General features: G+C 36.0%; 3 protein-coding genes across 5 annotated transcripts; 1 reads left to right on the top strand and 2 right to left on the bottom strand.

Moving 5' to 3' along the window:
• Window positions 1–1,186: 1,186 nt before the first annotated feature.
• On the bottom strand, window positions 1,187–1,895 carry LOC111449229 (ubiquitin-40S ribosomal protein S27a). Its single transcript, XM_023089033.1, has one exon. The coding sequence runs from the start codon at window positions 1,831–1,833 to the stop codon at window positions 1,363–1,365; it is 471 nt and encodes a 156-aa protein (XP_022944801.1). The 5' UTR covers window positions 1,834–1,895; the 3' UTR covers window positions 1,187–1,362.
• A 1,618-nt stretch (window positions 1,896–3,513) lies between these two features.
• On the bottom strand, window positions 3,514–7,176 carry LOC111449316 (signal recognition particle receptor subunit beta-like). Of its 3 annotated transcripts, XM_023089159.1 has the most exons (8): window positions 7,027–7,164; window positions 6,682–6,942; window positions 6,508–6,590; window positions 5,580–5,666; window positions 5,250–5,398; window positions 4,821–4,952; window positions 3,849–4,069; window positions 3,514–3,773 (listed from the first exon to the last, which is right to left on the bottom strand). In XM_023089159.1, the coding sequence occupies exons 2-7, from the start codon at window positions 6,839–6,841 to the stop codon at window positions 3,880–3,882; spliced, it is 801 nt and encodes a 266-aa protein (XP_022944927.1). In that variant the 5' UTR covers window positions 6,842–6,942; window positions 7,027–7,164; the 3' UTR covers window positions 3,514–3,773; window positions 3,849–3,879. The 3 variants fall into 3 exon arrangements, with proteins under 3 accessions (XP_022944927.1, XP_022944928.1, XP_022944926.1); XM_023089160.1 differs by having other exon boundaries at window positions 3,514–4,069; window positions 6,682–6,932; window positions 7,027–7,176; XM_023089158.1 differs by having other exon boundaries at window positions 3,514–4,069.
• Window positions 7,177–9,637: 2,461 nt separating this feature from the next.
• Window positions 9,638–13,491, top strand: LOC111449313 (ATP-citrate synthase alpha chain protein 2). The gene is made up of 13 exons (XM_023089156.1): window positions 9,638–9,772; window positions 9,935–10,042; window positions 10,297–10,473; window positions 10,584–10,745; window positions 10,831–10,911; window positions 11,065–11,116; window positions 11,216–11,330; window positions 11,450–11,531; window positions 12,371–12,466; window positions 12,544–12,645; window positions 12,768–12,884; window positions 12,964–13,080; window positions 13,166–13,491. Exons 2-13 carry the CDS (start codon window positions 9,944–9,946, stop codon window positions 13,235–13,237), a joined length of 1,272 nt encoding a protein of 423 aa, XP_022944924.1. The 5' UTR covers window positions 9,638–9,772; window positions 9,935–9,943; the 3' UTR covers window positions 13,238–13,491.

The raw sequence follows: 13,491 nt of genomic DNA, 5'->3' as shown, positions 1-13,491 counted from the left end.
ATGCATGCAATCTATACAACAATTTTAGGACATCAAATCAATCAAAATATTTTTCAGAACATAAAAAAAAAAAAAATTACCAAAAACGTAAACAATCTAATCTGCACAATTTTCATAAGAAATCTGCCCAATTTTCATAACAAAAACCAACAATGAAATCTGCCAAGATTCATGCTTTTCAATACAAATTACAATACCAAACATTTGTTAAACAAACAATTTTATAACATTCAAACGAACTATAAAACCAGAAGAAATAAGTTCCAAGATTTTTATGGACTCATTTTCAAAGCTAAAAAGAAGATCAACAGTTATATTCTCAATACCATATGGAACAAATACATTGATTAATTGAATTGAGAAAGAGAAGTGAACATGAAAAAAAATTACCCCTTTCCCATTTCATAAATAGGTCAGCTGACAGAATCAAAGCACTTACAGTACATAAATTCAAGGCATCAAAGAATCTGCAAAGACTAAGTTCGCATACAATCAATTTTAAAAGACAGATTTAAGGATTCTATAGCTTGAATCTGCCACAGAAGATTAAGCAGTGTGATATACAGATCACAAAACAAAGAACAAGTTCTGTGTCAAAAATTCTCATGTACTTGTCCTAGAGTTGGCAATTACAAAGTAAATCACAAATGCACCTTAATTGGAATCAGATAAACGTAAACACAATGCATCACTGCTACCAAGCACAACAGCTAAAACAAGAATCAAACAACTTCTCGACTCTTCTAACACAGAGACACAAATCAGTGAGAAGAGTAAAATGCAAGCACAATGGTGAACATAGATATGCCGAATCCAGAGTCAATCAAATACTTGCTGATAAGAGACCCAAGAAGACAATAGAACAGTTTCAAACTTCAGAACAAACAAGACCCAAGTACTAAGTCATGGATACAGGACACAAAATCTTGTGTTGTTGCAAGTGAACTGCTGTATACAGCAACGACAATTGAGAAGATGTGAACATCTGAATCGTTGAAGATTCAAATTACAAACAAGAACGATTAACATAAATAAACATAAAACAGACTTAAGAACTACTAAACATCACATCTTACTAGTCGCACAGAGAGCAGCAGATATATCTTTCAGCACAAATTTATTATGTTGAATAGAAGGCATATAATCTATGAAACTAAGAACCAAATGAAACATTATGTCAAGGATAAGAATCACAAAATACTAAGTATGTGGATCTTACTGAAAACGGTAGTAAATAGACATTAAGAAATCAAAATCCATGTCAAAAACTGAACTCCACAAGCTGGAGTAGAAATTCTAGATAAATTCAACAACATAAAACGTTAAGATAAAACAAAAACATGATAAAAAACAACGATAAACCTAATCACCACCAGCTTTGTTGTAAACGTAGGTCAAACCACATTTACCACAGTAGTGGCGGTCAAAGTGGTTAGCCATGAAAGTTCCAGCGCCGCACTCGGCATTAGGGCACTCCTTCCTCAGCCTCTGTACCTTTCCAGAGTCATCGACCTTGTAGAACTGGAGAACGGCAAGCTTGACCTTCTTATGCTTGTGCTTGATCTTCTTCGGCTTGGTGTAGGTCTTCTTCTTACGCTTCTTGGCGCCTCCCCTGAGACGGAGAACAAGGTGAAGCGTGGATTCCTTCTGGATGTTGTAGTCGGCGAGGGTTCGGCCGTCCTCAAGCTGCTTTCCGGCGAAAATCAGACGCTGCTGGTCCGGGGGAATTCCCTCCTTGTCCTGGATCTTGGCCTTGACATTGTCGATGGTATCGGAGCTCTCGACCTCGAGGGTGATGGTCTTACCCGTTAGGGTTTTCACGAAGATCTGCATGGTTGGAAGGCTTGCCTGCAGAGCCCCACGGCTGAATTGGAGTAACGAGGGTTTGGGTGAAGAATGATTGCCTTTTATAGGTGGGCGTTCGTCCTTCTAGGGTTTCTGGGATCCTTTTTAATTCAGAATAATATTATAATATAATTTTCAAATCCAAAATTTTATAATATTTACGTTCTTCTTCTGCGTTTTATTCATGAAGGTCTGCGTTTTATATACTTTTTTTTTTATTCAAATTTTATTATCCATATAAAATATTTATATCTTTATTTTCTAAATGTTTAATTAAGATTTAGTTTGAATAAATAATAAAAAATAATTATGAATTTAAAAAATTAAATTTCCTCTAAAATTAAATTTGTTCCTATCATTAATTTAAAATTATTTAGATTAATCAATTATGGTCCGTAAAAATTCATCTATAAAGGTAAAAATTTAATTATTAAACTTTTATTTGTAGCAATTTAGATTTTGTACTTAAATTAGTTCACACATTTATATGTTAACCATACCAATACCAATAATTATTTATCCATAATTTAGGAGAAATTTCATTAAATCTTAATAATGAATTTCACAATACAGACTAAATCGTTACAAATTAAAAAATATAGTGAATAAATTATTAGATACTGTACTAAATTATTATTTTTCTAATTTTTAAAATTGGAAAGAATTATATACTCAAGTTGATATATTTGAAATTGATACAATTATTTTTAATAGCTTATTGATATAAAAAATGATGTTAAAATGATAGACAAACATGTGTGCCTCAAATGAATACTGATCGATATTGAATATAATTTTGATACACTCGAAATATTACTGAAATTATACATATATTGTACCTCAAACGAAAATCATACTTTTAAAAAACTACCTCAAATGAATGTTGATTGATATCTAATATGATGTTGATATACTAAATAATACTAAAATGAGACCTCATATTTTAGCTAAAATGGATAGATATATCTAATATCAAGTCGTTACTCGAAATATTACTAAAATAATACACATGTTTCAGCTAGAATGAATTGCGATTAGCTTATGATATACTAGAAATATACTCAATATTAATAAAATGACACGCTCATGTTTGAAGCAATTGCATGTATGAAAATCTAACCTTTAAAAAAAAATAGCAAATCAAGTACAATTCAAATGTCGCAAGTCTACCAATGATTTCAAACTATGAATGACATAGGTCTATCACCACTAAGGTCCACCATGGCTTGTTTGCATACCCAATGGCTATTATACTTAATATTGACATACCACATCGACATATCTCAATGTCGTTAGTCTTTCCACCATAGATATCTATTAATGATAAATCCATCACTAACTAAGATCTATCAACGATAAACTCCCAATCATTCATGTTTATCATTGACAATCAATATTTTGTTAGTGATAGACGTAAAGAATAGACTACCAAACACGTAGAAATGATCGCTAATAAACATAAAAATAGTTTGTCGGTACTTGAAAACTACGACTGATGGACATATTAATGGATTATGGAGACATAAACTATTTATCAGCCGGCATAAAAATGGTCTATGAGCGATACACGGAGAGATGGTCATTAAAATAAAAATAGTTTATCGGTGATAGACAGTTCTAATGATATACTATTATTATCGATTATAATCGAATAACAATAGACATGGGTACAAAAAGAACGTTTGAATACGCACGTGAAATTTTGAAGGAAAAAATCGTCATATTTACAAATATAGCAAGCAAGTTTGACACCTATTGATTTTAAGTATACCAGAACACAAGGCAACAACATCTCAAATTCTATTATTTAAGCAACATCGTTTCTTTTTGGCTTTCTATGACATTGTATGACTGTTTCCCGCTATAATTCTGGTGTTTTATCAACAAGGGACGAAGGCATGGACATACAATTTCTTCAGTCTTATGCACTACAAAAAATGGGATGGAATTCGGAAATCTCAAGCACAAATATTGTAGTTTATATTGAAAGGGAAAAAGAGTACCAGTCATCATGTAGAATCGAAGATACAGACTCTAGGACTTCACGTTTTCCCTTATAAATTGCTCCACCTCAGATACTTCACCTGTTAATCCAGAGGCTTCAGCGACTGAAACTTTGTTATGGCACTGTGTGAACGAAAATGCTTTCCCGGGTACCCCGAGTGTGAAGTCATTCGAGATATCAGCATCTGAGATCGCGCTTCTTGATACTCGTAATTTGTCGCTGTACAATCGTAGAAGACACAAGGTTGGGAATTGAAATAACATTATAATCAATGTATGGTAAATAATGATTGTAACAGCTCAAGTCCACCGCCACTTGCAGATATTGTCCTCTTTGGGTTTTCACTTTTGGGCTTCCCCCAAGGTTTTAAAACACATCTGCTAGGGAGAGGTTTCCACCGGTTTATAAGGAATGTTTCGCTCCCCTCTCCAACCGATGTGGGATCTCACAATCCACCCCTTTGAGGGCCTAGCCTCCTCGCTGGCACACCGCCCAGTGTCTGGCTCTAATACCATTTGTAACAGCCAAGTTCACCGCTAGCAGATATTGTCCTCTCTTTGGACTTTTCCCTTTTGGGTTTCCCCAAAGGTTTTAAAACGTGTCTGCTAAGGAGAGGGTTCCACGCCCTTATAAAGAATGCTTTGTTCCCCTCGCCAACCGATGTTGGATCTCACAATCCACCTCCCTTGAGGTCCTAGCATCCTCGCTAGCACACCACCCGGTGTCTGGCTCTGATACCATTTGTAACAGCCCAAGCCCACCACTAGCATATATTGTACTCTTTGGGCTTTCCCTTCTGGGCTTCCTCCAAGGTTTTAAAACGCGTCTGCTAGAGAGAGGTTTTCACACCCTTATAAGGAATGTTTCGTTCCCATCTCCAACCGATGTGAGATCTCACAATGACACTCTCAGTTTGGTTAACAGATAATGAAAAGAATGTTCCTATTATGGAGAGAGTTGAAAGCCTTACATCTCTTTTTCCATCTGCCTATTGATAAACTCCTTTGTGTGGGCTGTCACCTTGTCTGTTTTATTGCATAGTATCAGGACAGGGATCTTCTTCTTCACGACACTTGCGTTAGTCAGGATGTCATAGAGGTACCTTCAAGAGAGATCGAATTAGATTTAACTAATGACGTGAAACATTTATTTCTGCGCTCGTTCGTGTACATGAGAACGAATTGCATCAGATATGTACAGCACACATGAGTGCTTATGTTGCAAAGAACATGCCTTCTATTATGAAATAGGATGTTTTCCATGGAGAGGAATGTGAGAACTCAGGAGACTCGAGCTCGTGTTACACAACCATGCAGGACTCATGAGACTTGAAGCTTCTACATTCATATAGTAAATGTGCGCACGTATAAACAAAAAGTCAAGAGGACTAATCCCTTACTCTGAAGCTGCACGACAGTTGGGTAAAAAATCCAAAGCATCCACCACAAAGACTACACCAGCTGCTTGAGGCAAGAAGTCATCTAGTTTGGCTCGAAGACGAGAGTGTCCAGGGACATCAACAAGATGAACAGGCTTCAGTTTGTCCTTCTACCGAGGCAAACAAAGAGAAATATATCAGTTTATGTCTGATCAAGTAATGTAAGAAAAATGTTAAGACTGCTGAAAACAGAAACCACACAGCGTTGTTCGTATTAGTTTCAAAGCAGTAATGAATCAGAAGTCGAGCATATTCTAATTTCCTGAAAATCCGTTCGAGAAAACAAATTACCTTCGGTATTTCAGAATGAAGCACAAAAGTGCCCTCATTGGGTTCCATTGATGTAACAGTACCCTGATGAGAAGAACCATCACGAAGCTGCAAAGGGATAAAAACATCATAAATGATAGCAGAACATCTAGGAAGCTATAGAGCATCACCATAAACCCAATAGGATTTATGCTTGGTCTTCAATTATACATAACAACATTATCAGCATCCAATCAATCATTAAATTAAACTTTGAAATATCGAGTAAATCAAACACCGTGATCCATAACACAAAGCCAAAAGCGTGCACAGACACTGTTTTACTAACTTCTTAACAGACCTCGAAGAATAGGTCGAGAACAGAAGGGGCATTCTTATATGCAATGGGTCGAGAACACAACTAGTGCATAAACTCATATCGTAAAAGGCTTAATCATTCAATTCAAACAAAAGTAAACGAAGTATGCAAATGTAATAGCCCAAACCCACCACTAGGAAATATTGTCCACTTTGACTCGTTACGTATCGCCGTCAGCCTCACGGTTTTAAAACGCGTCTACTAGGGAGAGGTTTCCACACTCTTATAAGAAATGTTTTGTTCTCCTCTCCAATCAACCGGTGTGGTATCTCACAATCCACCCCCTTTGGGGCCATCATCCTCGCTGGCACACCGTTCGGTATCTAGCTCTGATACCATTTGTAACAGCTCAAACCCACCGTTGTGTATCCATCAGCCTCACAGTTTTAGAAAACGCATCTACTAGGGAGAAGTCTCCACACCCTTATAAGAAATGTTTCGTTGCCCTCTCCGACTGATGAGGGATCTCACAGCTAAAGCTAAAGACTAATGAATCAAATATCCCAGGCCAATCATTTCCAGTTGTCAAATTCTCAATAAATTAACAGGGCAGATTCTTTTAATGAACAAACCAGTAATGCATAGGCTTACTTGATAGAAAAGAACAGTTTTCCCGCTTCCACTGAGCCCACTAAGTACAATGGTATTTGATTTTCTGCCCTTGAACAAGCGAGCTGCAGAGTGGAGGAGAATCAATTTCAAATTCCAAATTTCTTCGCGATATACAATTACAGAAAGCGATTATCAGATAAAGAGGAGACTCACTGAATAAGAGAAGTAGAGTCGTCAATAACAACACACCAACCCCAACGTAGAGTTGAATTGGGGGAATTTGGCGAACAATCTCCGAGCCTTGTTCCATCCATTGCTCCATCTGGACCTTCAATTGATCCACCTGAACCTTCCACAGCTCCATACCGTCCATTTTTCAACCTTTTTTGTCAATATACTCCAGAAATTCAAGTCCTCAAATTGAGCCACAAGTTTTCAGTGAAAATTTCCTCGTTCCCCAAGGCCTGTACGACCCTATGTCCAGACGAAATCAATCGGCGACATTAGAAGGAAACCGCGAAACATAGATCACGAAATGAAGAATCGAGAAAATAATACCTGATCCAATAATTCCGCTGCAGATGAGAAATGCGATGAGAATCAAATTTGGGGATGAATGAAATTACCCAACAAGCTCGTGGCAAGCCCTAGAAGTCCAGTAGTGCTTCTTTCCCTTTCTTCTTTCTTTTATTTTCATTTTATTTATTTATTTATTTATTTTTCTATTTTAGATTTTCATTTTCTTCCTCTAAAATTGTCTAAAACTCCCACGTGCAAAGCATTTTTCACGTTTCACACAGAAATAAACACACGTGTGGTAACCGAAATTCTTCCTTTATTTTTACGCGAAACTAATTTTTATATAATTTAAACAACATATTTCTTATTTTATTTTTTTTATTTTATAATATATAATTTTTTTTTTAATATAACTTCTACTTAAAAATATAAAACATAAATAATAATAATAATAATAATATTTTATTAGAAAAAATACTAGATAATATTCAACTAAATTTCAAGCCGTGTATATGCCATGTCGGTTGGGAGGAGAACAAACTACTATTTTATAAGGGTGTAGAAACCTTTCCCTAGCAGACGCGTTTTAAAGCCTTGAGGGGAAGCCCGAAAGGGAAAGTCCAAAGAAAACAATATCTGCTAGTGCTGAATCTGGGTCGTTACAAATGGTATCAGAGCCAGGTTTTGGGCCGTTACAAATGGTATTAGAGCCAGGTTCCGGATGATGTGCCAGCCTTTTCGTTGTTCCCCGAAGGGGGGTAAACACGAGGCGGTGTGCCAATAAAGACGCTGGCCCCAAAGGAGTGTGGATTTGGGGGCGGTCCCACATCGATTGGAGGAAGGAAAGAGTGTCAGCGAGGACGTTGGGCCCCGAAGGAGGTGGATTGTGATGTCCCACATTGGTTGGGGAGGAGAACAAACCACCATTTATAAGGGTGTGGAAACCTTCCCGTAGCAGATGCGTTTTAAAACCTCGAGGAGAAGCTCGAAAGGAAAAGCCCAAAGAGGACTAGCGGTGAATTTGGGTAAGCCCAAAGAGGACAGGTGAATTTGGGTAAGCCTAAAGAGGACAATATCTGCTAGCCTAGTGGTGAATTTGAGTAAGCCTAAAGAGGACAATATCTGCTAGCCTAGTGGTGAATTTGGGTAAGCTCAAAAAGGACAATATCTGCTTGAATTTGAGTAAGCCCAAAGAAGACAATATCTGCTAGCTTTGGGTAAGCCTAAAGAGGACAATATCTGCTAGCCTAGTGGTGAATTTCCTAGTGGTGAATTTGAGTAAGCCCAAAGAAGACAATATCGGCTAGCGGCGAGTCGTTACAGTATATCTTAACATGTGGTTGGTGAAAACGAAATGCAATCTATAATTACATAAGATTTTTTGTTACATGTGACTCTAAAATGCATTCGGTTTGTTGTTAACATCTACGATCGAGTGTATTAGATTCAGCCATACAAAGCTCAAGATCGATAAGTTCGGTTCAATTTCTATTAATTGAAAATCGAAACCGCCCAAGTAAATTAGTTTCAATCCAAATCGAGAATGGTTTCTTCGGTTCAATTTCTATTAATTGAAAATCGAAACCGCCCAAGTGAATTAGTTTCAATCCAAATCGAGAATGGTTTCAATCAATTTAAGTAATTTTTTCGATCAATAATATATATAGCAGAATAATAAAATTTTATTATATGATACTTTCTATTTAAGATGAAAAACTCTCAAAGAAGTCAACTCTCTCGAGAAGTCAACTCTTTCGAAAAGTCTTGTTGGTACATGAATTCAACTTCCTACCATAATAGGAAGTATACCATTTTTAATTGGCTCAAACTATACACTTAATTTTGTACCTTATCTTAAAAAAAATATGTCTTTAAAATTTTAAAATATCTTTAAATTAAAAAAATTAAAAAAATATATTAAAAATATGATTGAATTTTGAAAATTTCCATTAACACCCTTAAACTTTTTTTTTTTTAATTTTGAAAAATTCCATTAACACAAACTTTTTTTTTAATTTCAAAAATACTTAATATAAAAAATATAATTTTTTTTTAAAGTTATAAAATACTTTTATTATCGGTATATAGTTGAAGCCATTAATACTATATTCAAAAAAAATATTCATGAACTTTCAAACGTAACATTAAAAAATATAAAAATTATTTTTTAGGAGGAGGTAAACGGTTTCTGTCTATATTAATGACAATAATTTATTTTATAAATGTTAAGAATGTTAATACTATTTTTAAAATTTATAATTTTTAAAGATTAAAATAAAAATAAGAGTCTAACTTTTTAAAATTTAAGAATATTTTTTAAATATTATAAAAAAGAATTAAAATTTAAATGTATTTTTTTAAATTATTAATAAGAATATTTTTGAAATTTTATTTAAATTTTAAGGATATTATCGAATATTTTAAAAGTTTAAAAGTAGTTTTTTTTAGAGATGTTTTTATTAAATTAGTATTAATTATACTATTTTAGTTTTCTTTTTCAAAATATTTTAAAATTTACGAAAAATAAAATGTACGGAAAATGCAAAAACATATTTAAAATTATTATATTGGGGAAATAAATGAAATTTACCTGTCAAGGAAGGGTTAGTTCAGTTGTTTGGTGCGGTAGGTACAGAACGTGACCATAAATTTGCTGTTTGTTGAAGGGAAAATGGCAATTTTTTTTATCATATTCAACGATTATAAATACATATACAGTTGAATCTGTAGATTTCAACTTCAAATCTCGATTAGATCGCAGTTTAACCCAACTCACCACCAATCCGTAAGGATTTCTCTATCTTTTCTCTGATTCCTGTTTCTGATCGGGATTTCTTATTTTCTGCATGTTCAAATCTTATGATCTTTAAGCAATTTGTTGATTACGGTTGGTTTCATGTTTTGTTTTCGCGATTTGCTAATGGATTTCTTCTCTGGTGCAATCTAGGTTTGAGAAATGGCGCGCAAGAAGATCAGAGAGTACGATTCGAAGAGACTGTTGAAGGAGCACTTCAAAAGAATTTCTGGCCGTGATTTACCGATCAAATCAGCTCAGGTGAGTTTTGTTTTTCTTCGCCGCTAATGGAGATGTAGGATCCTTTGAGTTACGTTTTGCTTCTCTGGATCTGTGGTTTACTCTTTCTGTTTCACATTTCTTGGGGAAAATTGGCGCCATTACTTCAATTAATGTCTGTCGACGAGATGAGACCAGAAATTTAAGGAAGTTTTGAATATCATATACAATCACAATCTAGATTGTATCTAATTTTGTTTCGTTTGCAACAATGTTTCATTTTCGACATATTATAGGTCAGAGAATCAACCGATCTCAACGAGCTAGTTGAGAAGGAACCGTGGCTGTCATCGTCTAAATTGGTTGTGAAGCCTGACATGTTGTTTGGAAAGCGTGGTAAAAGCGGTTTAGTTGCACTAAACCTAGATTTTGCTGAAGTAACTGGTTTTGTTAAGGAACGCCTAGGGAAAGTGGTACTATTATCTACTTTCTGTTGTTCTTCTTCATCATTTTAGTTCATTTTACATTATTTTTTCTGCTGTAGGGAGTACATTACTCCTTTCTGTTTTTAATTCCTCACTAGGTGGAGATGGGCGGATGTAAAGGACCCATTACAACGTTTATCGTCGAGCCCTTCATCCCACACAAGGAAGAATTCTATCTGAATATTGTCTCAGAAAGGCTTGGCTGTAATCTAAGCTTTTCAGAATGTGGAGGAATTGATATTGAAGAGAACTGGGATAAGGTATGGCTGAGTGCTTAGAAACTCGACTTCGTTCTTTCTCCATCATATGATCGTTTATTGTCCTAATTCATGATGCTATGTGTAGGTCAAGACCATATTTGTTCCGACAGGAGCATCCCTTACATCGGAAGTGTGCGCCCCACTTGTTGCCACGCTTCCTTTAGAGGTACTTTCAGCATAAACAGTTCTAATTCAAATTCCTGCTGCTCATTGTTCTAGCATAGGATTCCTGAACCCTGAATGAACTTCATCGTACCGTAGTGTTTTGTGCTCACTATAGCTGTAGAGAGTTGACATGAAGTTTACTTGTTTAATCCAGATCAAGGGGGAAATTGAGGACTTTATCAAGTCTGTTTTTGCTCTATTTCAAGGTGCTCTACTTTATTTTTTTCCTGATACTGGAAATTTTGGAAGAAATAAATTTGGCAGCTTGTAGAACTCCATCTCAATTCTTGGGTCCATATTTGCAGATTTGGACTTCACTTTTCTGGAAATGAATCCCTTCACATTGGTTGATGGGAAGCCTTATCCACTGGACATGAGAGGCGAACTAGATGATACTGCTACTTTTAAGAACTTCAAAAAGTAAGAACATTTTTCTTTGCTTAAAAAACAGATGATGTGATTTTTTTTCAATAGTATTAATTCTTTTAATGCATGAGCTATACTATATATTGTCATCATAAACTGCATTAACTCTGTAGGTGGGGTGATCTCGAGTTTCCGTTACCATTTGGAAGGGTTATGAATGCAACAGAAAGCTTTATTCATGGTCTAGACGAAAAGGTCAGAAACGGTTTTCTGTCCTATACATTTTTCTACAAACGTCTTAAGAATCTTGTCCTACTTTCATCTCTGAAAAGCACTGTTTTTACGTTAGAAGTAAGATTTATCCGCGTTAATAGTTCTTCGGCATCCACATTTTCATATACACTTTTATATCTGAGTTCTGATAGAGAACTCTGAGGATTCTGTTTTGAATCAAGGATATTAAATATTCCAAAGCTGAGGTGAAATCATGTAGTCCAATGTGTCACAATTGTGCCCGTACGGGACGTTGGTAAGCGATTGTGTGGCACTCACTCTCCCCATTGAGTGATTCGGCCAACTCGAAATTGTGTCGTCTTCGATCGGACGACGTATATCCAAGCCTCTAGCCCCGCTTTAAGAAAATTATAGAAAACAGAGGTAAAGAAAGATTTTAGAAAGAGAGTTTGAAAGCAAGATCGAGAGAAATGAAGAAAGCAATATTATAGGATATAAGCGAAAAAGACAACACAACAGCTTAGTAGCATATAACTCCGAGTAGGAAGGATTGACGACTAGTCGCACCCCCTATAGTACATTCTCAGGCATTTCAAGTCTGTTAGGCATAGACATAGTTTTGCAGAAACATCATACACTTAGAAAATACAGTAAAGAAACTATACATCATGAAAGTGGTAAAGGAAATCAATAAAGTGATACAATACAAAGGTATTGGCATGTAACGGGCATGCGGCCATTGGACAACACGTCTTAGACAAGCATGACTGTAACACAATACACCTCGATTCCTAAGTATCCAGTTCTCTAGGATTGAATTGACTTCAGATGATATGTATTTACATTTACTTTACCTGCAGACTAGTGCATCATTGAAATTCACTGTCCTGAACCCAAAAGGAAGAATATGGACCATGGTTGCTGGAGGAGGTGCAAGTGTCATATATGCAGACACGGTACACTTGCGAGATCGAGTCCTCTCAACTCCGTGTCCCGTTATTACGTACTAATGAAACTTTCTTGTTTCTATAAGGTTGGAGATCTTGGTTACGCCTCTGAGCTAGGGAATTATGCTGAATACAGTGGAGCACCAAATGAAGAGGAGGTCTTGCAGTATGCCAGAGTTGTAATTGATGTAAGCACTCTTCCTCCACCTTAAGATCAGATGATCAGAATTACTCATTCATCGCGATACCAATGACGAGCAAAGTTTCATACTAAGGCCCTTTTCTTCCATTTTTTTCGTCTTTTTGGTAGTGTGCTACTGCAGATCCCGATGGTCGTAGTAGAGCGCTTGTGATTGGAGGAGGAATAGCTAACTTTACCGACGTAGCTGCTACTTTTAACGGCATAATCAGGGCCTTGAAGGAGAAGGTAAGATCTAGTAATTAAGTTCCAAAACAAACCATAATTCTTTTCCCCCATTGGCAGCTAAACATCCGAACTTGTTCAGGAAGCAAAGCTTAAAGCAGCAAGAATGAATATATATGTAAGGAGAGGAGGTCCAAACTACCAGAGGGGGTTGGCAAAAATGCGAGCACTCGGAGAAGAACTAGGCGTTCCAATCGAGGTACCACCCTCGAAGACTCGTTTTACCTCAACTTTTGATGCATTTTAACATTCAATACTGATATTTCATCCATGTTCTGTTGTAGGTGTATGGCCCTGAAGCAACCATGACTGGTATATGCAAGCAGGCCATTGAATGCATCACGGCAGCCGCGTAAGTTTCCATTATCATCTGTGCCAATGTTGGAGAATCTGATGGTCTTCTTTTTCATTTCACTGCATCACTTGCCTTCCTTTCTATAGTTTTATTCTCGAATTCGCCATCGATCTTAGTTAAATCAAGATTGAACCTTTGATAGTCTTTGAGTTGAGGTTTATTGTTGTGGGTCAGAAAAGTTCTGTTGATCTTACAATAAAAGTTTACACAGACATGAAAAATATTTTAATCAAGTATTAATAGTTCTAAATCACT

This window comes from Cucurbita moschata, unplaced genomic scaffold (genome assembly GCF_002738365.1).
Source record: "Cucurbita moschata cultivar Rifu unplaced genomic scaffold, Cmos_1.0 Cmo_Scf00011, whole genome shotgun sequence".
In the NCBI taxonomy this organism is placed as follows: Eukaryota; Viridiplantae; Streptophyta; class Magnoliopsida; order Cucurbitales; family Cucurbitaceae; genus Cucurbita; species Cucurbita moschata.
Note: the sequence above shows the minus strand (reverse complement) of the source record. Positions and strands in the feature narration are given on the sequence as shown.